General features: G+C 53.9%; 2 protein-coding genes across 2 annotated transcripts; one reads left to right on the forward strand and one right to left on the reverse strand.

Annotated features, from left to right (window-relative positions):
- The first annotated feature begins 662 nt into the window (after positions 1–662).
- Gtpbp3 (GTP binding protein 3, mitochondrial) lies at positions 663–6,465 on the forward strand. The gene is made up of 9 exons (XM_034520674.2): positions 663–1,594; positions 1,813–2,060; positions 2,183–2,269; positions 3,301–3,503; positions 3,888–3,960; positions 4,061–4,204; positions 4,428–4,593; positions 5,139–5,417; positions 5,589–6,465. The coding sequence occupies exons 1-9, from the start codon at positions 1,542–1,544 to the stop codon at positions 5,812–5,814; spliced, it is 1,479 nt and encodes a 492-aa protein (XP_034376565.1). The 5' UTR covers positions 663–1,541; the 3' UTR covers positions 5,815–6,465.
- Positions 6,466–10,045: 3,580 nt separating this feature from the next.
- On the reverse strand, positions 10,046–24,370 carry Plvap (plasmalemma vesicle associated protein). Its single transcript, XM_034519814.3, has 6 exons — positions 23,941–24,370; positions 20,314–20,410; positions 19,493–20,196; positions 18,903–18,960; positions 18,720–18,801; positions 10,046–10,681 (listed from the first exon to the last, which is right to left on the reverse strand). The coding sequence occupies exons 1-6, from the start codon at positions 24,304–24,306 to the stop codon at positions 10,675–10,677; spliced, it is 1,314 nt and encodes a 437-aa protein (XP_034375705.1). The 5' UTR covers positions 24,307–24,370; the 3' UTR covers positions 10,046–10,674.
- Between the last annotated feature and the right edge of the window lie 1,191 nt (positions 24,371–25,561).

Genomic DNA, 25,561 nt, shown 5'->3' on the forward strand with positions numbered 1-25,561 from the left:
GAGGAGGAGGAGGAGGAGGAGGAGGAGGAGGAGGAGGAGGAGGAGGAGGAGGAGGAGGAGGAGGAGAAGAGGAGGAGGAGAAATGTTGCTTGTCTGAAACGTGTATGTTCTGGGTGATCCTGGGTGGGAAGGGAGGCTTTCTGGGAAATGCTCCACCAGGAAGCTAAGCCTCAGGCTCCGAGCCACCTCTCTTTTGTCTGATACACGGCTTTGGGGAGTGTGTGGAGATCAGAGGACAGACACCTGTGGAAACTGAGTCCTTCCACCACGTGGGTCCAAGTTCTCCCACTTCGGAGTGGCCCACCATGAAGTCCTGTGAGCCCAGGCCAGGCAGGAGCCCAGTTTGCTTCTCATTGCTCAGCAAGTAATGAGCATTTGCTGTAAACGTGTTAAGATGGAACCACGGGAGATGGACAACGTCACTGTCCCTGTTTCACGGGCTGAAAGTAGGGCAGATGGGGACCTGAGGGCTTTGCGACTATACTGTATCCCGCAGCTTGAACTAAAGAGCGCCCGCCCGCACAAGTCCAGAACCAGAGAATTGGCAGTGCGAGGACGCTCGCGAAGCCCCGCCCGCCCCGAACCTGGTATTCGAGACTGCTCCTTCACCCCGCAATTCAGCGCTGTCCCGGGTTAACCCGAAGGTAACTCGAGGCCCCAGGGTGCCTATCCGGGAGCACACTTCAGACCCGCAGCCAACCGGAACCCCGGAGAGTGCAGGGAAGCTAGGGCTGGAGCCGGAGCTGGGCTGGAGCCAACTGGAGGGCTTCCTGGCCTGGGGATGGCGCCTGGCTAAAGATGCTTGCCCAGAAGCTGCAGCTGGCAAAGATGGGGGCGCGGGGGTCAGTGGAGAGCTCCAGGAAGGGCCAGGAAGAAACTTCCCAAAAATTTGGACCAGATTTTCCCTGGCTTAGGGCGTGGCTTCCCCCCCACCCCCAACTCATCACCTGCAGTCACTAAGATGCTTTGAGTTTCCGGTCTCTAACTGTGTGCAGAATGTCTGCCCCACCCCTACCACCACCACCACCACCACTCCCTTCGGAGGTCAGAGGACAACTTGCACAAATCTGGGCTCCTTTACTAAGCGGATCCCGGGGATAGAACTCAGATTGTCAAGTTTGGCAGCAAGCGCCTTTTGCACTGCCTTTCATGGATGTGAAATCAGAGCGCACACGCAGCTTCTTAGCTTCTCTAAGAATACGGAATGAGCACAAGGAAAAGACGTGGCTCGAACCTCAGTTGCGATATATCCTTCATTTTCTTCCTCCCACTATTGTGTCAGATACCTGTTGCTCTAGGAACCGAAAACTTTGCTCTGTGTTTCTGCGGGACACTCTTGGGCTGCACACAGAGGTCTCCTTTTCGTTTCCCTTGGATCAGCCAATAGGAACCAAAGTCTATGGATAGGGGGCGGGACCTCTATAGGCGATCCAATGGTATTTGAGAGTTGTACCGCCAGTCACGCCGCAAAGTGCAGTACTTTCTTCAGAAATTGAAGCGGTGCTGGAGTGTCGGCCAAGGTGCTTGCAAATTGCAAATCTATGTGGCGTGGGATGAGCGCCCTGGCTACCCGGGCGGCGTGGGCACCCCTCAGGTGGGTGGCGCCGACACTCTGTCACGGCGCTGCTTTAGGTCCCAAGTTCGCCCCTGAAGTTCCAGACCCCGTTCCAGCGCCCAGAGCTGCCATCTCCTTCCATGCTCATCGCCTGACCACAGCTCGCACAGCTTGGGCATCCACGGTCGACCATCCCACTGTCTTTGTTCACCCCGAGGCTTGGCGGTGCGCTTACTCGTTTCCTCTCCGATCTCCAGGCTGTGCGCACGCTGCAGCACGGGTGCAGAGTCCTTGGTCCCCGGGAGCACCATCTTCGCACTCAGCTCTGGTCAAGGACGCTGCGCCATCGCAGTGATCCGCACCAGCGGCCCAGCCAGCGGGCTCGCGCTCCGCAGCCTCACGGCGCTCCGGGAGCCGCCTCCGGCCCGCAGCGCCTGCCTACGCCTTCTCCGCCACCCGAGCTCCGGGGAGCCACTGGACCGTTCACTCGTCCTCTGGTTCCCAGGTGAGGGGCCGGATCCAGGAGCCCACGGCGCTCGTGTCCAGGTCTCAGTCCCCTCTGGGAGTGAACCCGGGTCGTGCCCATCGCCTGATTCTGCGTTGTTTTTTTTTTTTTTTCTATACAAGGCCCCCAGAGTTTCACAGGTGAGGACTGCATGGAGCTGCACGTACACGGAGGTCCTGCGGTGGTCAGCGGCGTCCTGCAGGCATTGGGTGAGTCTCTGTTGAGTGACACTTCCTGGGGGAGACTAAAAGGTCTTGGGTATAGACTGCAAAACACATTGTCATTTGGGAGAAGAGACGTATCATATTATCCCAGGCCTTCTAGATGACTCAACCAGTAAAGGCGATTGTTCCCAAATGTGAACCTGAGTGGTGCAAGATGAGGATTCCTACAGGCTGTCTTCTGACTTCCTGGTGTTCCATACAGATGCGCACACGCACACGCGCGCGCGCGCGCACACACACACACACACACACACACACACACTACAGCATTGGAAGGACTTTGAGGACAGCTCAGGCTCAAGTGCATGTTTGGTGGTGGTTTGGAGGAAGGTCCTATTCAGCGAGTTGAGGAGTAGCTGGTAGGATGTACCAGCATACAACCAGGCTGTCTGTGATTCCTGGGTGGTGGGGACAGGGGGAGTCTTGCCTTTCCAGGAAGAAATGTGTGACTTTTACTTAATGTGTGTTCATTCAACAAGTTTGCCACAGGAAGCCCCCGATGGCCAGCACTCTGTCAGTCTGGGGCCTGCGTGTGTGATCAGCATTGATGTGGAAGGCCAGCTGCAGGTGACCTCAACCATCAACAGCTTGCTGGCCTGGGTTCTTTTTTTGTTTGTTTTTTTAGATTTATTTATTTATTTTATGTATATGAGTGCACCATTGCTCTCTTCAGACACACTAGATCCCATTACAACCATCACATGGTTGTGAGCCACCTTGTGGTTGCTGGGAATTGAACTCAGGACCTCTGGAAGAGCAGTCAGTGCTCTTAACCACTGAGCCATCTTAACCTGATGGCCTGGGTTCTAAGAGATATCTACGTCCCCCAGATGGGGTGCCCAGGTCACACCCAGTAACCGACCTGTTAGGGTCCAGCCTGGAGAACCAGTAAGCTTCCTGCTATTCCTTACAGGATCAGGGGATCCTAAAGCAGTTGTGTCACCTGAAAACCTGCTTGGGGTTTGGTGTGTTGCTCTCCTGGCTGTCACCTGCCATTGGATGATGCTTTTCTGCAGGTAGTGTTCCAGGACTGCGGCCAGCCGAGGCTGGAGAGTTCACCAGGAGGGCATTTGCCCATGGTAAGCTGAGCCTGACAGAAGTGGAAGGACTGGCAGATCTGATCCATGCAGAAACCGAGGCCCAGCGTCGACAAGCCCTGAGGCAGCTGGATGGGGAACTGAGCCAGCTGTGCCAGGGCTGGGCGAAGACCCTCACCAAGGCAAGCCTGTGTGCTCACCCATCCATGTGTGGTTTTTTTGTTTTTTGTTTTTTTTTTTTTTTGTTGTTGTTGTTTTTGTTTTTTTTAGATTTATATTACTTATTTATTTTGTGTTTATGAGTGCTCTATTTGCATGTATGTCTGCATGCCAGAAGAGAGCATCAGATCCCATTACAGATGGTTGTGAGCAACTATGTGGTTGCTGGGAATTGAATTTAGACTTCTGGAAGAGCAGCCAGTGCTTTTAACTGCCAAGCCATCTCTGCAGCTCCATCCATGCATTCTTTAGAGAAAGCTCTAGGCCTGTGAGGCCAGTCTGGTCATGGAGATCAAGCTGGAGCTAGAACTGAGAGAGTACCTGTGACATCTCCCCCTCCTCCCCAGGCTCTGGCCCATGTGGAGGCCTACATTGACTTCGGAGAGGATGATAATTTGGAAGAGGGTGTGTTGGAGCAGGGTATGTCTGTTTTGGGGGGAGGTGGGGCTGGCATTTCAGCCCCCTTGAGACCTTGCTGATTGCCCCCTCTTCCCCCTTGCCTGCCTTCTCCCTCTCACAGCGAACAGAGATGTACGAGCCCTGGAGGCTGCGCTGGGTTCCCACCTGCAAGACGCTAGGCGTGGACAGAGGCTCCGCTCGGGGGCAAACGTTGTGGTCACTGGACCACCCAATGCGGGCAAGAGCAGTCTGGTGAATCTGCTCAGTATGTGGGATTCAGTAAAGGGCGGGATGGGCTTCTGGGCAGGGGGTGCAGCATCCCGGGGGTGCTGGACACCTCCGACCTGGCCTCCTCCAGCTGCAGCTTCCTGAACACTGGTGGTCCCACTGGTAGCTCAAAGCCATGACAGTGGCAGACGGCGCTTCCTGAAAGTGGGGGCTTTTACCTCTACTCTGTGGTCCTTCATCACACTGTCCCTACCATTCAGGCCGGAAGCCAGTGTCCATCGTGTCCCCAGAGCCTGGGACCACCCGTGACGTGCTGGAGACTCCCGTGGACCTGGCTGGATTCCCTGTCTTGCTGAGTGACACCGCGGGGCTTCGGGAAGGAGTGGGCATTGTTGAGCAGGAGGGTGTGCGCAGGGCCCGCCAGAGGTAGGTGGAAGGCTGAGGATATGGCGACCAGTGAGTCGACTTCATTATTCCCGAATCAGAAGGTTTTGAGGCCCCTCAAAGTTGAGGGCAGGGAGGCTTGGTAATTTGTTTGAGAAGCAAGCTTGGCCTGTGTCCCTTACTCCTCTCCCCTCCCCAAGTCTTGTTTTGTCACTCCTCAGGCCACCTCACCACACTAGCAACTTGACCTTCTGTTCCCTTCTGTTCCCTGCCCACTGCTCTCCGCCACTCTTCCCTTGGCCACGCCCCCAACGGTTCTGCCAGGTCTTCACTGAAGCCATTCCCTGCCCCTTTAGCAAAGTCTCACCTGTGCAGGTTCTACCCCACCTCATCCTGCCAAAGTCCCGCCCATGCTCCCTAACAGACCTAGCCAGACAATGGTATCTGTTTCTGCTCTGGCTTTTGCTCTGGGCTATGCCTTAGGTGGCTGTTCCTCTCTCAGCTGAGTCGCTTCTCTGAGCAGTGTCCACAGCGCCTTCCCAGGATCCTCCATGGTTATGTATGCTTCATGGTTCCTTCCTCCCCAGGCTGGAGCAGGCGGACATCATCCTGGGGGTGCTGGACGCCTCCGACCTGGCCTCCTCCTCCAGCTGCAGCTTCCTGGACACTGTGGTGGCCCCACTGGTATCGCAAAGCCACGACAGTGGCAGACAGCGCCTCCTGCTGGTGCTCAACAAATCTGATCTGCTGTCTGCTAATGCCCCAGCCTGCGGCACAGCCCTGCCTCCTCACCTGCTCCTGTCCTGCCACACTGGAGCTGGGATGGATGGCCTCTTGCTGGCTCTGAAGTCCGAGCTGTCTGCAGTGTGAGTCCCCATCAGCCACCTTCAGCCAAGTTCAGGTGTAAACAGAGCTGCTAGCTATGGGCCTGTCCCTCGGCCTCAGTTTTTCTCTCTGCAAAAAGGTTTCTGTGGGAGGCCCTTTTCAAAAAGTGGCTGCACAGGCTGAGTGAGACAACCAGGTCTTGTCTTTGGCAGGTGTGGGGACCCATCCACAGGACCACCGCTCTTGACCCGGGCTAGGCATCAATACCACCTCCAGGGCTGCCTGGATGCCCTGGGCCACTACCAGCCGGCCACAGACCTGGCTATGGCAGCTGAGGCCCTGCGCCAGGCTCGGAGACAACTAAGCCACCTTACAGGTGGAGGGGGAACCGAAGAGATACTGGATCTCATCTTCCAGGACTTCTGTGTGGGCAAGTGAGGCCCAGAGCCTGGGACGCAGCCGCAGAGTTCCCACAAGGTCATGATCCAAGATGGCAGACCTAGCAGAGAGTAAGAGAGCACTGGGGGGTCTGCAGCCCTCCACAGTGAGAGAGAGAGAGACAGAGAGAGAGAGAGAGAGAGAGAGAGAGAGAGAGAGAGAGAGAGAGAGAGAGAGAGAGAGAGAGAGAGAGAGAGGTGTGTCAGGGATCCAAGGATGAATACTTCCTCACCCCCGATGTTGAGATTTGAGATTAAGGCCCACGTCATCTTGCCAAGTGTCTATATGATGTAATGCTGGAGGTAAAACCTGTGTTAGGTGCTGAGCCACACCCTCTGACTATCACTGGAGCCATGCTGGGCAGAGGCTCCAACCCCTGAGCCACGCCCCCTGCCCCTTACTGGCTGGTTCTAGTCAGGCTCCACCCCTGAGCCACACCCCTGCCCCTTACTGGCTGGTTCTAGTCATGGGCTCCACCCCTGAGCCACACCCCTACCTTCACAGTTTTTATTTTAATTACCAAAGGAGAAGAGTTCAGATAATCCAGAAATGTATGTTCACAAGGATCAGTCAGCCTTACCTTCTGGAACTTTACCGTCGTGTTTCTATTTATGGCATCATTTGCCAATTAAATATATTTATTTATTTTTCCTTCTGTAGTAGCATGTGGTATTTGGAATAAGTTTTGCCATGTCAGTTTCATCCAGGTATCTCCTGTGCTCTGATCATGCCCTCCCCTGTATCTCGCTTGCTCAGTCCCCACTCTCACTAAATCCATTCCCTTTCCTAAATCATCCTGTCTGAGATTTTTCTGACCTGTAGCTACACAGTTAAAGAAAATGGCCTTCTGTGCTCTCCTCCATCCCCCAGGGCTTTCACTGTCTGTTAATCTTCAGACCCACAGGGCCACGCCCCCCACCTGGACAGGGTGTGAGAGACCACAGCTGTGGCTCACAGCGACAGGATCCTGTTGTGTCCTGATGTCACCCAATCCGCAGGCTCTTATACCCCACACAGCAATTCCACTGTGCGCCCAGTGACTGGGGATAGGATTGGTCCATTGCTAAGCACCCAAGAGGGTTTTTTATTCCACTCCCCCCACCCCCATTTAAACAGTTATGAATCCCTGCAGTCACCGCCACTCGATGAAAATGTAACTCATATGAGCGCAGTGCTGGTGTCAGGCCTGTGCCACCCTTGGGAAGTCCACGGCACACACAGGGAGGTCAGAGGACAACTTGCAGGAGGGGGTCTTCTGCAATGGCAGTGTGGGTCTCAGGGATCAAACTTGGGCCATCAGGGCCGACAGCAAGAGACTTCGTAATTTTTAGTTATATGTATGTGTGTGAGAGCAGAGGCCAGACAGAATCCCCGGGGGCTGCAGTTCCAGCCCATGGGTGCTGGGAACCAAACTCAAGGCCTCTTGCAGCAAATGCTTTTATCTGCAGCGCCATCTTGCTGGCCCCTTATCAGATATTTTTATTTTATTTGTATTTATTTTTAGTTTTTCTGATAGGTTCTTATTCTGTAGATGGATGGCACTGGCCTCAAACTTACAGGGATCTGCAACCCACTCTGCTTCACCAGTGCTAAGAAAACGAGGCTGAGTGGCCTCTCCTAATGGCCTCTGGCTTTGGGTTTTAGCAGTCAGTTGTACCCCACATTGGACTTTGTGGAGAGCCTTCTGTCGCAGGCAACATTGTAGGGTACTGGGTTCACTTGGGTCTTGTCCTCCTAAGAGTAAGGAGGCCTGGTGTTGCCCAGGACTTGACTGTAAGAGAGATGCTGCTGTGCCTGGTGTAGCCGCGACCCGCCAGCAGAGGGCGAGCGTTCCTAGTGTAACTCTTCTGTCCCCAGGCTGCGTGCCTCCTAATTGATGAGGTGTCCCCATGCCTGTCACCCCAACGCCTGTTCCAAGTCTGGCTGGGTTATAAAGCGAGATCCTGTCTTGAAAAGGGGAAGGGTCCCCAGCTCCCAGGAGGAGCTGTGGCGCCTCTGGCTGGGCGGGGCCGCACCTCTGGGCAGCTCGCCCACTGCAGGCTGCCTGCCTCGGGGCTGGCACACAGCTGCATGGAGGCCTTGGCCGCAGTCCCTTTTTTCCAAGAAGGGTGAGAAGTTTGTGGGAAGCCACGGGGGGGCTATTTATAGAGACCGCAGGAAATCCCCAAAGAGTCAGGGCCTCACCCAGCGGAGGCTGTCAGACCAGGCACTGGGCCCCCTTCCGCCCAGGAGCCCTGCCTGGGGCCTGGGAGCCGGGATGAGACGACGGGCCCAAGGGATCAAGGGCTACACCTAGGGAATCCAGAAAAGCTGCCTGGAGCAGGGGTCTGGGCAGTCAAAACTGAGTCAAGCCCCATGGTTGTGGGGTGTGTGTTGCTGTCAGACATGTGGGTGTGGGGGTCCTAGTGGATATACCGGCTGGAGGAGGACACAGGTCAGGTCTCAATTCTGTGTCCAGTGTTCAGCATCCTGTCTCTACCCACAGTGCTGGGGTTACAGGTGCACAGCCATACCCTGTTTTTATATGGGTGACTGAGACTCAGTTCCTCCTGTTGGAGCAGCAAGTACTCTTACCCATGGAGTCAGGCAAGGAAAAGCAGAGCCAGGCGTGTTAGTGTGCCTGTGATCCAAGCATTGTGGAGGCAGAGGCAGGAGGATCTCTGAGTTGGACGCCAATCTGGGCTACATAGTGAGAATCTTGTCTCAAAATGAAACAAATGAACACAAATGAAGCAAATAAACCTTGTTCATCTTAAGTCCTGATCAGAAATTCTGAGAGCAGCCAGGGCTGAAAGGGGTCTATGAGCTGCCAATGTGTAGCCCAGGCTGGCCTGGAATTCTTGGGTTTAAATAATCCTCTTGCTTCCCAATCATGTTAGCTGAGAGTACAGATTTGGAACATGGTGTCTGGGAAGAGAAAACAAAGGCTGAGTTTGAGCATAATCTGCATCCGAGACTGTCTATCAGACCTTCAGTCAGGTTCTCTGGTTACCAGGTCAGCTTCATCCCAGAGCTCAGGCTCAGGGCCAGGGACGTCCCCAGTTCCTTGGGGCCTTCATCCCAGGCGTCCGGGCAGCCTCCCAGGCTGACCCCTGGTGGCCTGGTTGGCCAGGCTCCAGCCGAGTGTTTCCTGCAGTGACAAGCTCTGGCCCGTATATCCGGATCCAGGAAATATCGCAGCTTTGTCCCCAGGCAGAGTGTGGCACAGCCAGCTGTGTGATTCACCCCCTGCTCCCACTGGGGCCAACGCCGGAGGGAGCAGCCACCTTCTGCCTTCGTGTTTGTCTGGTTTTCCCTCGATGGTCCCAGCTTGCTGCTGGGATTCAAGGACAGCTGGGCTGGAAGTTAGAGGGTTGTCCTCCCCTTTCAATCCCCTGCCTCAGCCTTCCCAGCAGGGACAGGCCTGTTCACCATGCTGGGCTTCATTCTGTTGCATAGTTTCCGTAAGGGCTACATTTTTTTTTTCCACATATACCAACCTGAGAAGATGCTCCTTCCAATATGTTTGCACCAGAAGGAGGCAGGATAGTTTTTAATTTTTTATTTATTCCTGATGTTTGAAACAGGGTCTACTGTAGCCCAGGCTGGCCCTGAAGTCCCAATCCTCCTGCCTTAGCCTCTTCAGGTCTCCAGTTTATGTGGTGCTGGAGATGGAGTCCAGGGTGTCATTCATGCCATACCAGCACTCTACCCACTGAACAGCAGGGTTGGGCTGAAAGGTGCATGGTTCCACAACTGGCATCTTTTCAGTTAAAATTTTTTTCTGTTCTGTGAATATGCACCACCTGTATGTCTGCTGCCTGTGGAGTTGGAGAGAGGGCATCAGATCCTCTGCATGTAGTTGTAAGCTGCCATGTTAGCGCTAGGAACCAAACCCAGGTCCTCTAAAAGCAGTCAGAACCTAACCTACTAAGCTGTCTCACCAGTCCCCACTGGGCACAAGAGTCATCAAGCCCTCAGGAGGCTGAGGTAGCAGGATCCAGAGTTCAAAGCCCACCTGGCATACATAGTGTGACCTTGTTTACAGATAAATAAAAACATAAATAGAAACCAGCCAAGTGTCTGTGGAACGTGCCTTTAATCCCAGCACCTGAGAGGCTGAGCCAGTCAGATCTCTGTGAGTTCGAGGCCAAACTGGTATACAGAGTGAGTTCCAGGATGGCCAGGGGTACAGAGGGAAACCCTGGCTCAAAAAAATAAGAAAATAAACAAACACGAATATAAGCCAGTCTTCAAAGGACTTTCATGATGTTTATTATGTGCCAGTAATATCTTTAAGGGCTACAAGCAAGACTGAGGGTGGGAGGCATTCCCTCAGGGGTCTGAGATCCACAGGGGATGCTCTGGTACAGCTGAGGCCCTTCCTGTGAGGAGGAGGGGGACCTGCAGACTCTGGAAAAGGCTTTAAAACCTAATGAAAATCCTGGGGGAGTGGGAGCTAGATCCCTTCAGGGGAGGCCTGGGAACTCTCAAGGAAGACCTAGAAACCCTAGGGGCCTTTAAGAGGGAAGCTGGAAACTCCCAAGAGAGCTGAAGGCTGGGCTTCCTGTTCTCACCTCCCGGGTCAGGAGCAGAGTGATAGGAAACCAGAGGAGTGCCTAGGGTGGCAGCTGGGCTGTAAGTGCTTTATGTGCAGGTGGGGTGCCATCCAGGTCGCTGCAGAAGAGGTCACCTCACAGCTGTGTGTGCCTTAAATCCAGTGTCTGGGGGATGGTGGGGGACAGTGAAGGGGTGCCAGAGGAGGTGTGGGGGTGGAGGCTGCTGGTGGGGCACAGCGGGTGTCCAGCACTGTGGGCATCTGGCTGCCCCCATCCACAGGTGGGCGGTTCTGGCACCCAGCGTCCTGCAGCAGCTGGGTCCTCAGCCACTGGGGAAGGAAGAGTAGAAAGATTAGCTGTCACCAAAGGCTGAGGAGCCCAGGGGCTGCTGCTCTGCAGCAGGGGCATGGCTCTGCTGTCTCCTTCTTAGGCCTAACCTGACTCCCACAACCTGTGGCAAAGTGGGGCTGGGCCTCCAGGTGAGACCCGAGCTCCAGAAGTGCCCTGAAGTTTGTCTCTGTTACACAGACAAAGAGACTGAGATTCAGGGAGGCACCACAAGGTTCTAGGGATTTGAGACCTGGGTCTCCACATCCAGTTCAGACTTCAAACACTCCTGCTTCAGTTCCCTATGGACTGGGATTCTGGTTTCTCTTTTAATCCCTCACTACCAAGACTGTTCGAATGAGCCTGCCCCGTGCACACTCTCCATGGCTGCCCAGTACCCTAAGGACCAACCAAGTCCACAGCTTCTAAAGCTGACACCAGGGCCTCATCCCTCCTGTTGTCTCCTAACAGGGACATCAGCCCCACCTAAGTGCCAACAATTCCAAGAGGCTTCCGCCCCACCCCCACAGCATCCCTCAGACTGGAATGCCCCCCTCCTCCCACCGCCTGGCAGAGGAGCTCCTGTGGGGTCAGAAGTGGTGCTGAGGCATTTCCTGGTGGGGGGTGGGGGGTCTGCAGCCAAGTCTGGCTTCCTCTCCCCCTCCCTTCCTTCCCCAGCTCTTCCCTGGGGCCCCTAGGCTCTCCTGGCTGGCTCTGGTGCCCTCCCTGACTGCCTGGTGACCTCTGTTCTTGCCCAGGTCACTTCCCCTGAATCAACCAGAGTGAACCCATTGTAAATCTCCATGTAGGCCAAGCCCTGTGCTGCCCATAGCCTTCTGGAACCCCCAAAGTCCTTCACAGCCGTGAAGTAAGGCTGGGTTCCCATCTCCCCACCAGCCTCCCACTGGTCACTCGTTCCGAGGCACACTTCCCAGAGTCCCCATGCTCCTCCCTAGGTCCTTTCCTTAGTGAGCTTGTCCTGGCCCCTGTGGAAGATTCCAGTAGAGTCTTCCCACAATGTCAGAAACTAAGATAAGAAAATCGAGGGCCATGAAGAGGACTCATTGGGTGAAGGTGCTTGCAAGCTTGACGATCTGAATTTCTTCCAGACCCACATGGTGGAAGGAGAGGACCAACCACGACAAACTGTCCTCCAAGGCACACATGTGCTGTGACGTGCACATATATCATCAATCATCGTAAAACAAACCTGTGAGAAAAGTCACAAACACATCTGCTTCTGTGTTGCCAGATACTTGGCTGGTGTGCTCATGGCTCTTATGCCTATCTTCCTTTGTTTATTTTTTTATTTTTGTTTTTTCTTGTTTTTTTTTTTTTTTTTTTTTTTTCCTTTTTTTTCAAGACAGGGTTTCTCTGTGTAACCCTGGCTGTCCTGGAACTCACTCTGTAGACCAGGCTGGCCTCAAACTCAGAAATTGGCCTGCCTCTGCCTCCCAAGTGCTGGGATTAAAGGCGTGCGCCACCACTGCCTGCCCTTTTGTTTATTTTTTCAGACAAGGATTCTCTGTGTAACCAAGGCTAGCCTTGAACTCATTCTGTAGATCAGTGTGGTCTCAAACTCACAGATACGGGCTGCCTCTGCCTCCTGGGTACTGAGATGACAGCCATGGGTCACCACACTGGTCCAAATAAGTCTGAGTATCAGGCCACTCCAGAGTGAGTATCTCAGGCAAGGGCAACTAACTGGGAAGTGGAGGCTGAGGGGCCATCTGGGGCCAAGGGCCATTTCCTGATGAGGCTTCTGAGGTGCCAGACTCAGCCTCCAGCTGCAGTCCAGCTCAGCTGGTTTCATCCGGTTCCCCAATCACATCCCCCTGCCCCAGACTCTCCCTTGGCCTGTAGCACTCTGCCTCTGGTTCCTCTGCAATGTGAGACCTAACATGCATATTAGGACAACGGCTGAGGAGGCAGGAAGGTTAGAAGATCAAGGCCAGCCTCAGCTACATAGGGAATCTGAGATGAGACTGGACTACATACATAACATCTTTTTATCAAAAAGCCAACACAAAAAGAAACAAACAAACAAACAAACAAACAAATCCCAGCCAAACACCTAAAGGTAGTGGCAAAGGCAGACAGATCTCTGAGGCCAGTCTGGGCTACAGAAGGTGTTCCAGGACATCCAGGGCTACTCAATGGGAGTCTGTCTCAGAACCCACCAACTCAAACTGTGAAACCTTCTGGCACAGAAAATGGGCTGGAACAAGCAGCCCAGCAGGGTGATCTCACTTAAAGGAAGCATTGTGGGCTGGAGAGTCAGCTCCTTGGTTAAGAGGGCATCCTGCTCTTCCTGAGGTCCCGGGTTCCAGTTCAGCTCCAGGGAATCTGGCACCTCTGTGGGCACTTGCGTTCATGTACACATACCCCCATGCACATAATTAAAATACAAATACCAAGACAGGAAGCACTGTGCGCTGGTGAGATAACCCAGTGGGTGAAGGATCCTCCCCAGAGCCCGATGACCCTAATCCCAAGACACGCGGGGTGGAAGGAGACCACAGACTCTGACAAGGTGTCCTGGTGTGCCTCGGCCCTCACAGGAACATACAAGTAAATCTGACAGGCTTTTTGAGTAAAAGGAAGAACAATTGTTTTGATTACTGCAACCGCATTTGGGTTTTCCTCACAACACTGACTCCTGTCAGCAGTGCAGACAGAAAAGGAGATGGTGCAGTGAGGAAAATCGGTCAGCATTCAAGCATGGCAACCTGATTTGCAATCCTCAGGGCCCAATTAAAAAGACAGTGCTGCCCAGGCATGGGATGTACAGCCTTAATTCCAGCACTTGAGAGGCAGAAGCAAGAGGATCTTTTGTGAGTTGGAGGCCAGCCTGGGCTTGCCCCCCAAAAAAACAAACAAACAAAAAAAAAAAAAAAACCAAAAAAACCAAAAAGCTGGCTGTGCTTACACCAACAGCTGTGGAGCTGCAGGTTCAGGGAGAGACCTGGTTTCAAGGGCATTAGCTGGACAATGACAGAGGGCACAAGTGTCCCGGCTTCCATGGGCAGTGGCACACACAAAGATATTTTGGGCCGACAGTGGTGGCGCACGCCTTTAATCCCAGCAATTGGGAGGCAGAGGCAGGCGGATTTCTGAGTTCGAGGCCAGCCTGGTCTACAGAGTGAGTTCCAGGACAGCCAGGACTATACAGAGAAACCCTGTCTCGAATAAACAAAACAAAACAAAACAAAAAAAAAAAAAAAAAAAAAAAGATATTTTGGATGTTGAAATTCTTTCTTTTTAAAAGTTGGTTGTGAGTAAGGAATACGAATCCTGAAGAGGCGGCGTCCTGTAGCCAGGTGAGACTCCCAGGGGAGAAATAAGGACAGCAACCCAAGCCTTCGACCCAAAATGTGTCCTGTCTATAAGATGTGCAGGGACAAAGAGCAGATACAGAAGAAATGGTCGACCAATGACTGCCCCAACTTGAGACCCATCCCATGGGCAAGAGCCAATCCCTGACACTATTCATGACACTCGGTTACACTTGCAAACAGGAGGCTAGCATAGCTGTCCTCTGCGAGGCTCCACCAGCAGCCAATGGAAGAGATGCAAAGACCCACAGCCAAACATTGGCTAGAGCTCGGAAGTCTTACGGAAGAGTTGTGGGAAGGACTGAGGGACCCAAAGAGGACAAGGACTCCATGGCGCAAGTCCAACAGAGTCTACACTAACCTGGACCCTTGGGGGCTCCCAGAGACTGAACCACCAAACCAAAGAGGAAGCACAGACTGGACTTAGGCCTCCCTGTACATATGTAGTAAATGTGCAGCTTGGTCTTCATGTGGGTCCCCAAAACGACTGGAGCAGGGGCTGTCCCTGAGACTGTTGCCTGCCTGCCTGTGGATCCCGCACCCCTAAATGGACAGCTTTGTCTGGCCTCAGTGGGAAAGGATGTGCCTAGCCCCACATTGAGGGGTGGGTTGACACAGAGAGGGGGGCTTCCCCTTCTCAAAGGAGAAAGGGAGGGGTAGTGGGAGAGGACTTGTGTACAGTACTGGGAGGAGAGGAAGGTTGGTATTGGACTGTAAAGGGAATAAATAAATACATTTAATAATAATAACAATAAAAGTTGCGGCCACACCTTTAATCCCAGCACTGGGGAGGCAAAAGGCAAGTGGATCTCTGAGTTTGAGGCCATCCTGGTTTACAAAGTAAGATCGTGTCTCAAAATAAAGGACACTCATTAATTAAATGACATTAAAATTGGATGTAGAGACGGGGTCAACCCAGACTCACTTTCTTCTTTTGGTTTTTCAAGACGGGGTTTCTCTGTGTTACAGCCCTGGCTGTCCTGGAACTCAGTAGACCAGGCTGGCCTCGAACTCAGATCCTCCTACCTCTGCCTCCGAGTGCCAGGATTAAAGGCAGCAGCACCACCACCCCACCACTCTGGATTTTCAAGAAGAAGAAAGGTTGAGTTTGAAGTCACCAAGGCTGAATAGTCACATATTGTCTTGAAACTACACAGAACTAGGCTGGAGATGTGCACCTGAGAGTCAGTCAGTGTGCAAAGGAGGGAGGGAGGGAAGAGCAAGAAGGCTCAGCACTGCCCTTGAGTCTGGAGGGTGAGGAAGAGGCCCCAGCCACAGGGGAGGGCCCTTCCGGGCACCCAGCAGGCTGACAGGAGGGAGCCAGACCTAAGTGAGCATTGTCCCTCAGCTGGGCGCCATTCAAGTAAACAATGTCAAAAATGTCCAGGTTCTCAGGGGAGACTGGGTAGTCCTGGGAGGAGTCTGGCCCCGTGCTTGCATGTTGTGACCCTGGCTGGGTCCTCAGTTTCCTCCTCTGACAAGTGGGGATCAGAATAGAAACTTCCTAGCCAAAAGGGTCAGGGGTGGGGGATGAGGGGTGGAACTGGGGAGGGGAGCATGTGAGGAGGCCGGGACCTGGGGGGAGGGGAGCTTTCGAGGAGGCCAAGGCCCACCCTTGTCCCCACTCATCTATTTCAATATTTTCTTTCGTTCAAGAAAAAAAAAAAAGTATTCACTATGTAGTTTTGAACCCCTGCCTGGGTCTTCCAAGTGCTAGGCTCACAAGTCTATGACTCCAAGACTGACTCCTCACTGCCCTACCTTTTTGCAGGATTTGGAGCTAGAGGCTAGCCCAAGCTACATAAATCAGACCTATTCTCAAAAACAAGTCTCTCAGTGGGGCTGGAGAGACATCCCAGCAGTGAGCCTGCTGCCCTTGCCCAGGGCCCGACTGCAAGTCAGGGGGCAAGGGACACTCAGCACCCTCCTCTGGCCCCTCTGGGCTCTAGGCACCATGTACCGTGTGTACACACAGATAAAAAAGAGTAGATATGGTGGTGTACACCAGTAGGACATACTGAGGAGGAGGGGGCAGAGAACTGACGATGAGGCCAGCCTGGGCTGTTATACGGCCGGGTGAGATCTCACACACCCTTAATCCTAGCACTTGGGAGACAAAGGTAGACCAATCTCTATGAGTTCTAGGCTAGCCTGAGCTACATAATAAGTTCCAAGTGAACCAAGGCTAGAGTGAGACCCTGTCACAAACAATAAATAAATATTTTTAAAAGAGGCTGTGGGTGACAGACACAGATCTGGTGACCAGGAGACGGTAGGGGAGAGGTGAAGTCTAGGTCCTGAGACCCAAAGAGATTTGGTTTAAAATCACAAAGACTGTGGCTGCAGACATGGTTCAGTACTTGAGGGTATTTGCTATTCTTTCAGAGGTCCTGAGTTCAATTCCCAGCAACCATCTGCAATGGGATCAGATGCCCTTTTCTCGTGTGCAGACAGACTCGCAGACAAAGCATCCATATACATGAAGTCCCAGAGGCTACCCTACCCTTAGAACCCAAACTGCTAACAACAATCAGATTCCTAGGTAGCCCTGGATGGCCTTGAACTGTTAATCCTCCTGCCTCAGCTTTCTAAGTGCTGAGATTACAGGTGGGCCCAGGACCTGAGTTGTGACCCAGTCACCCAGGTGATGTGACCTGAATCAGAGTGGCATGGCTCTGCAGGGAGAAGTGGCTGAGTCACCTTCCCTATGACGCACACGCTAGTGTCTCCAGCTGATAGCTGTGTGGGGTGTGAGTGGGCATTGTGCCAGCACCTGACCAAGTGCCAGATGTCCTGGTCCAGCTTAGAGGACAGCCCTGGCCCCTCTCTTTGGCTGTGGACCTGGCCTTATTTACCCACCATTCTGATGGCCTTTATCCTAGACTAGCCCCCTTTTCTGCCCTTTGGGTTTTCGAGACAGGGTTTCTCTGTGTAGCCCTGGCTGTTCTGGAACTCACTCTGTAGACCAGGCTGTCTTCAAACTCACGGACATTCTCCTGCCTCTGCGTCCTGAGTGCTAGGATTAAAGGTGTGCACCACCACACCTGGGTAGACTGCCTTCTATTTGAGACAGGGTCGTACTCTGTGGCTCGGTTTCCTGCCGTAGCGTTCAGAGCAAGCCAGCATCATGGCTGTCTAATTATTTCATCATGTGTGCAGTGTACCTGTTTCACGGCTGGGATGCGGAGGTGGAAGACAGTTGGAATCTGTTCTCTCCCAGTATGTGGGAGCAGGGGGTGGGGGGTGGGCTTGGGCTGACAGCAAGCTCCTTTACCTGCTGAGCCTTCTCACCAGATGGTGAGGTTTCTGAGGTAGGGCAGGTAACTCGGTGAAAAGTCAACTGTGGGGCAGCAGGTCCTGGGTTCTATCCCAGAACCCTGGGAGATGCCGGCTCTCTGGAGCTCTTGCTGGCTGGCCAGCCTGACCTACTTGGTGAGCTCCAGGCCGGAGAGCAACCCTGGATCACAAGTGGTGGCTGGTTGTGGTGGCTCATGACTAATCTCAGCACTCAGGGCCAGATCTCTGTGTTCCAGGCCAATCTGACCAACATAGAGAGACAGGGGTCTCAAACAACCAAAACCATGGTGGACGGTCCAGCAGGATGGTTCAACAAGCAAAGTGCTTACAACCAGGCCTGGCGATCTGAGTTCAGTCCCCAGGACCGACAGGGCGGAATGTTGTTCTCTGACCTCCATTCAAGTGCCACAGTACATGTTTGTCCACACACAATAAGTTAGTAGGAAAACCTAAGACCACAGCAGATGGTTACCGGGCAACGGTAGCCGGGGCTGGGCCCTGGCCTACTTCTTCACACACACATCATGACACAGGCTATGAGACTCAGTGTTGGGGGTCGACTTTTAGCAGAAAGCGGCTATCAGCTTTGCAGCCATCTTGAGCCATATACCCTGACATGAGACTTGGATTACAATAGCCTACAACAGCTGAGCACACTCCGATAATCTTGGTTTAGATACCTTGAGATTAAAGGTGCGTGAGATTAAAGGTGTGTGAGATTAAAGGTGCGTGAGATTAAAGGTGTGTGATTTAAGAGTGTGACTTAGAAGTATAGAGATCAGAGTTAGAGACAAGACCTAAGGGCATGATTAAAGGTGTAACTTAGAGGCGTGGCTTAGAAGTAAGACATATAAAAGGCAGAGACAGAACAGATCAGAATCAGACTGAGATCAGAATCAGACACAGCAGACAGAGGAGACAGAGAAGGAGACACTTAGAGGAAGAGAGACTGAAGAATAAACGGGATTGAATCACACCGTCTGGTCTCCATTCTTCGAGTCTGCCCTCACCTTCGCTCTTGCTGAACCCCGACCCGCGGACCGGAGCGGCAGCTTGGGCCGGGATACAGTGGCCGCCCAAACGTGGGTCGGCCGGGGCCTCAACATTTTGCCTGGGCTGCGACGTTTTTGGCCGCCCCAACGTGGGGCTAGTGTGGACCCCAACAACTCAGAGTGCTGTTGGTCAGTCTCTGCATCTTTGTGCTGCTGTTCCAGCTGCCTAGAACACCCTTCCCTGTGGCTGCCAGCTCACAAGTATTCACCTCCCTCCAAAGCCCTGCCTTGCCTGCCACACCCTAGTATACAGCAGGTGCTCCATTATGGAGGCATCAAGTGTGAGCTCTGCCTCCCTCCACCCTGAACGCCGATCTGGCTTCCTTTATCTATAGTTCTGGGATTGACAATCTCACCTGGGTGGGACAGCAGGGTTGACTACAGGTGGCCGCTGGGACTCCAGGATCTTTTTCTTGAATTCCTCCAGGCTAGCGGGATCTATAGGAGAAAATGAGGGTTCATGCTGAGCAGCATAGGAGAAGAGAGCTGGGGTGTGGAACTAGGCGTCCCGACTCCAGACCCCTCTGTCTGTCACTCACCAATGGGTGGAGGGTTGGGGGGTGGGCCTGGGACTCTCGGCGGGGTGGCTGGCAGCGACTATGGGAAGAACAGGAAAGAAATTTTCAAAGCTGGTCTCCTCTGTTCCCTACGAAAGCTTAAGCTACCTAGTTGGGTGGGGTTTTGTTGGTGATTGGTTTGGGTTTTTTTGAGACAGTCTTTCTGTATAGCTCTGACTGGCCTCAAACTCACAGGGGTCCTTCTGCCCCTGCAAGCCGAATGAAATGCCGGGATTAGAGGTGGGTGCCACCATGCCTGGCCTAGGGAATCTAAATCCTATCCCAAACCAATCTGAGACACCATCAGAGGAGCCTGACTTAGGTGGGAGATCAAGGCCACCACAGCCCCGACGTCACCTCCAACCATCACATGTCCCCCTAGTTCTTCATTGGACTCAACTCCCTTCCAAACCTGGTTCCCACCATCCCTGCTAAGAGCGAAGCCTAACCGGCGCAGCTTCCCTTTCTCAGTGGCATCCTCCGGCCTCAGCTCCCATCTACCACCAGGCTGACCTTCCCAGGACCCAAGGCTGAACCCGGGACACTGGTCCCCACCGGCAGGCAAAGCCCACCTTGGCCTTGACGCAGGTGTCCAGCGCGCTAATGCGCACGTCCACCTCGGTGCGCAGCTGCTCCACCTCGCGTTTACGCGCCTCCAGCTCGCGGGCCAGGCCGTCCCGCTGCGCGCGCAGCGCCGCCTTCTCCTCCAGAGCCAGCTGCGTCTGTCGCGCGCACTCCGCCCGCAGCTGGGTCTCTCGCGCCTGCGCCTCGGTCCCCGCGCGGGTCTGAGCCTCCTGCGCGCTCTGTGCCGCGCGCTCCAGCTCCAACTTCTGGCGCCGCAGCTCTGCATTCTCACGGGTCACGCGCTCGATGCCCGTGCGCAGCTGGCGCGCCAGCTCTTCTATCTTGGTGCTCATGACCCCAGGCAGGCTCTCGCATGTCCGGCGGAGGGACACGAACTCCGACATCGGCGGGTAGTAGCCTATGCTTTCCAGGTTACGGTAGATCAGCGAGTCCCGCCACACCTTCATCACTTCCGCCTGGAACTTCTCCTGGTCCAGTGGGATGCACAGGGACTCCACCTTGCGCAGGTGCTCCAGGGTCACCTGCTGCTCCTGCTGTTGCAGTCCGCGCGCTTTGCCACAGGCCTCCAGCTGCTCTTCCGCCTGCCGTTTTCCTACCAAGAGGCTCTCTTTGTCCTTGGAGCACACTGCCTTCTCCTTGGCCACCTCCATCTCCAGTGTCTTAACCTTCTCTCCCAGCTTGAAGAGCAAGGCTGGGGGCAGGAACAGACAGGGGTGAGCCCAGGCTGGCCCCTGAGCTGCATGGTGTCCTCCCTCCCTTCTCCCCCCCCGCCCCCCCCCCTCCGCCGCCCTCCAGGACCCGCATTCACCTTCGCAGCTCTTGTTGAGCTCCTTCAGCTGTTCCTGGCACTGCTTCTCGCTCAGGATGATAGCGGCGATGAACCGATTATAGTTTATGTAGGCGATCTGCAGGTTTGGACATGTGACACAGCTCAGCACCCATCTCCGCGGCTGCACACACAATGGCCTCCAAAAGGGACCTCCAAGAGTTTTACCGGAGCTGGGGCTGAAGCTCCCTTGATAGAGTGCTTGTTGCTCAGTCTGTTGGGTGATTGTAGCCTGAGATTCACAAAGCCCTGGGTTCAGTCCCAGCCCATAATAAACAAGGTGCGGTGGTTCTTACCTGTAACTTCAGCACTATAGCGTAGCACTGCGGTGAGTTAGAGGCTAGCCTGGGCTACAGAGGAAGACTGTCTTCCTTTGTTTGAGATGGATTTCTGTAGTCCTAGCTGTTCTGGAATGCCCTATATAGATCAGGCTGGCCTCTAACTCACAGAATCTGCCGGCATCTACCTCTCAAGTGCTGGGGCTGAAGGTGTGCACTACCACGCCGAGCAAGATCCCCTCTTAAACAAACGCAGAAGCTGGGACCGGGGCTCGGTTGCTAGAGTACTTGTAGCTCAGTAGATATAGTGCTTGTAGCTCAGTTAATACAGTGCTGTAGCTCTCAGCTGCTAGAGTGCCTGCCTCGCAAACACAAAGCAGGATTTGTGCTCCACCACAGAAGCAAGCTGTGACGCGTGCCCGTTGTTTCAGACGGGTCATTCTGGGCTACATAGCAAAGGTTTATCTCAAAACAAAACCTAAAAGCAAAGAGGCACAACGAAGAGGGAGAGGAAGCAAGCAGAAAGAGCCTTTCTTTATGCCACGGGGAACTGGGAAACAACAGAAACCACAGAGTGTAGGCAGCTGAGCGCCTGTCCACCATCGGAAAGCCAGCTTGCCAGGAATCCCAGCGCCCTGAGTCAAATGGTCATGTAGCCCGGGCTGGAAAATTTTTAAATGTAGAACGAGGGCTGGGATATCACACGGGGCAAAGTCCACACTTAGTGGAGAAGGCTCTGGGTGAGGGTTAGCTCCAGACGCTGTATGTAAGTTAGTTAACTGGTCATTAAAATCCAGAAGTCTTGGCCCTGTGTTCTCCAGTGAGGAAGTCTGGGACATTAGATGAGTGAGTCGGCAATGATCCTGACCTGGGGCCCTAAATCCAAGAGGCCCTGGGCAGCTCTGCCTAAGGAGGAGCCTGGGCTTCAGGGTACCTTCCCTGTCAAGCTAGTCTGAGGGAGGAGCACTGTCCTGTCCTAGTGTCTGAGGGAGAAGGCTGAGTCTGTGGTGATGGTCTGAGAGAAGAGACGGGGCAGCTTAGGACCCGTCCTCTCCAGGGGAATCCTTGCTTCACCCCTAATTTGGTGCCTGCCAACACCCTTGCTGTTGGGTCAGAAGCCACCTCAGAATGCAGCCTCTTGTTCTCCCTGGGACAGTGCAGAGGTGTCTTGGGGTGAACACAGTCAGATGTGTGTGACATCGTGCTGGAGCTGTGTGGGGACAGAAGTCTTCAGGGTCTTAGCTCTATGACTATCCCAGGTCACAGTGGGCTCTGCCTCTAGAAAAACTAGGGTCGAGCTGGAGAGATGGCTCAGTGGTTAGGAGCACCGACTGCCCTTCTGGAGGTTCTGAGTTCAATTCCCAGCAACCACATGGTGGCTCACAACCATCTGTCATGGGATCTGATGCCCTCTTCTGGTGTGTCTGAAGACAATTAAGTAAATAAATAAATAAATATAAAAAAAATAAAAAGAGACAAAAATGTCAAAAAAAAAAAAAAAAAAGAAAAGAAAAACTAGGGTCTCTGTTGCCCACCTGGACCAAAGTGGGTCCTTTCTACCAAACAGTATTCAGAGTCAGTCTCTCTCTCTCTCTCTCTTTCTCTCTCTCTTTCTCTCTCTCTTTCTCTCCCTCCCTCTCTGTCTCTCTCTCCCTCCCTCTCCCTCTGTTTCCTCTCCCTCCCTTTCCCTCTCTCTCTGTTTCTCTCCCTCCCTCCCCCTCTCTGTCTTTCCCTCCCTCTCCCTCTCTTTCTGTCTCTCCCCCTCCCTCTCTCTTTTTCTGTCTCTCTCTCTCTCTCCCTCCCTCCCTCTCTCTTTTTTCTCTCTCCCTCCCTCTCCCTCTCTGTCTCTCCCCCTCCTTCTCTCTTTTTCTGTCTCTCTCTCCCTCCCTCCCTCTCCCTATCTGTCTCTCTCTCCTTCCCTCTCCCTCTCTTTCTGTCTCTCCCTCCCTCTCCCTGTCTCTCTCTCCCTCCCTCTCCCTCTCTTTCTGTTCCTCTCTCCCTCTGCCTCTCTCTCCCTCCCTCTGCCTCTCCCTCTCTCTCTGTTCCTCTCTCCCTCTGTCTCCCTTTCCCTCTCTGTCTCTGTCTCTCCCCCTCCCGCTCCCACTCCCTCTGACAATGTCTTATGTACTCCAGGCTAACCTTGAAGTCACGCCCCTGCTGCTTCAGCCCCTAAGCATTAGAGAGATCTCCGTTTTCCAACGTGCTCACTAATGGAAATGGAGCACAGTGTTCCCCCCCCTCCTCCCCCCCCCCCCCCCGTGCTGGGCAAGGGCCGAGCTCTGAGCTGCCCCCAGGCTCTCTTCATCCTTGTCACATGGAGGGAGATCCTGGCCTTCTGAGTCTGTTTCCCATCTCTGAAGTTGCCTTGAGCAGGCACAGGACAGGCACTGACAGCAACAGGGCCCTGAATGCCCAGGATGTCCAGCTAAACGGCAGCTGCAGGCAGACAGTGCTAGGGTCTGCACGTGTTCCTGCCCCCACATTCACCCAAGCATTTCACTCCAGAGGCCTAGCCATGAAATTATGAATTTCTGGTTTATCCCAAGCGAGATTTTGTTATTAAACTGAAGGATCAGAGAGCCCAGCATCGTGGCGGACACCTTTAATCCCAGCACTTAGAAGACAAAGGCAGGCAGATTTCTGTGAGTTCCGGGACAATCAGGGTTATACTGAGACCCTGCCTCGAAAAATAGATAGATTAGTTACTATTTAATTGAGCGATCAGGCCTGCAAGGCAGCTCGGTGGGTAAAGGCACTTGCTGCTAAGGCTGACAACTTGAGTCAAGCCTTTCACAGTGACCTCTGCACCTAGGACACAGTGCAGGCAAACACATGCATGTGCAATAATGACATTTAATTTTAAAAACCAAGCCACCCGCTGCAAACTTTCTTGACAGGTGACGTCTGCCATCAAGAAATCACACTGCCACAAAGTCCTTATCAGCTACGTGGGGTGACACACTTACCATTCCAGCACTCAAGGGGCTGGGGCAGAGAATTGTCATAAGTTTAAAAACACTCTGGGTTATATAGTCATACGCTGCCAGGGGTGGGGGGTTAGGGAGAGAGAAAGGCTGCAGCTCAGTGGTGTAGCATGTACTACATACACCAGGCTTGACCACTGGCCAGTCATGCCAGAGTCCAGAAGGTGAAGGCAGGATGGTCAGGAGCCCAAGGCCATCCTTGGCTACATAGTGAGTTCTAGACTAGCCTGAACTACATGAAGAAGGTGTGTGTGTTGGGGAGGGGGAAATCCAGATTTCTTCCCATGGAATTTAGAATTTGGGGGAGGCCCATGGCTGCAGCCCAGGGCACAAAGGCCACCTCTTACCAGGTCGCCTTGGCACTGGCGGAAGCTGGCGTTGATGCGGTCCACCTCGCGCCGTGTGGTCAGCAGCTGCTGCATGACCGTTTCCTTGACGAGCATGCTGATGTTCAGCTGTTTGCTCAGGTTAGCCTTTGTGGCCGATAGTCCCACCACCTGGCTGTATAGGTTGTCGGCGCGGATCTCTGTGGCCCGAAGACTGGACTCGGTGGTGGCGTGCACATTGCCATAGATCATGAAGAGGACCAGGCCCAGGATGATGAGGAACTGGATGAGCGACACGAAAAGGAAGAAATAACGCAGGTAGTACCAGCAGCCGCGCTCCCTGCCTCCGGTGCGGGAGTATGGGCTGCGGTCCATGGCGAGCCCCATTTGCGCAGTGTCCGCAGGGCGCACTGTCCGGCCTTGTCTGCCTGGCCAGATCTGGGCCGCGCCAGGCAGGGGGGAGTGTTTATATTACTTCTCTTAATGCTTCCTCTGCCCGGCTCCTTCCTGGCCAGGAGGAAATGGGGGCTGTGGGTTATCACAACACTCCCACCCGGGCTGTTGAGGAACTGACTAGCGGTCTGGGCAGCTGTGATAGGTGGAGGGTGGGGCACTTGCAGGGTGTCTGAACTGGCTCACCCAGCCTGGTCCAGCCTCAGTTTCCACCACTGCCACCCTCCCACTCCAACCCCACACACTCCGCTTTAGGCTGGCCAGAGAGTGCCCTTTGCACCTGGGACGGTTATCTCATCGTCCGGTGGCTAGGCATGTTGTGTGACAAGAGTGACAAGTGTGACAAGAGACTAGCTTTTGTGGCCCAGGCTGTTACTCTGTGGCAGGCTGAGTTCCAACATCCCCAGGTCAGTGGGGAACCACTGATAATGTCCCACAAAACACACCAGTCACCGTGGGACAGCTCCCACCAGTCGTGGAGTTTGGGGTCCAAGGCAAAGGATTGTGGGTGTGAATTCACCACCCAGGAACTCCAGGGAGTTTTCCAGGATGGACAAACAGTGCACATAAGGACTATAGAGACCGCACAACCTCCCTCAATTATTCTACCAGCACACAAAGGTATCCCCCTACCCCCGTGCTCTGGGATTAGACTGTGTCTTAGGGATAGAGTCCCTGCCTAGACTCCTCCCAAACTACAAAAAAAAAAAAAAAAAAATCCGTGCAGTATGCAGTAGGAAATCAGGGTCTTGGCAGAGAGGCCTCCGAACTCTAGCAAGAGCTGCCGCAATCTGCCTCAGTTTCCCCCTCTGTAACAAATGTGGAGGTTCTAGGGTCTCTGTGGGACAATGCCCAGACAGAGGTATACAATTTTGGGGTCACAGATAAGAGGATATGGGGGGGGGCAGACGCCAAAGCACTGGGAGAATCTTCTGGAAATCTCTATTCTTTACCTGCTTACCCCACTACTTACTGCCGCTGCCTCACAGGCAGCCCTGACATGTTTTGGGGAGGGGACATGGAGCTGGCTAGGTGGCAGCTGTCCCCCCTCACCCTAGAGGAGTCCAGCAGGGGTAAGGCTGCCTGGGCCCAAGAGCTCGGGAAGGGATGAGACAGAGGTGGTGCTGAGCGGGCGGGTGTGGGGTTGGAAGGGAGGAAGTTCCCAAGGGCGGGCAGGAAACCCTGTGTG

Source organism: Arvicanthis niloticus, chromosome 16, assembly GCF_011762505.2.
Source record: "Arvicanthis niloticus isolate mArvNil1 chromosome 16, mArvNil1.pat.X, whole genome shotgun sequence".
NCBI classification, from domain to species: domain Eukaryota; kingdom Metazoa; phylum Chordata; class Mammalia; order Rodentia; family Muridae; genus Arvicanthis; species Arvicanthis niloticus.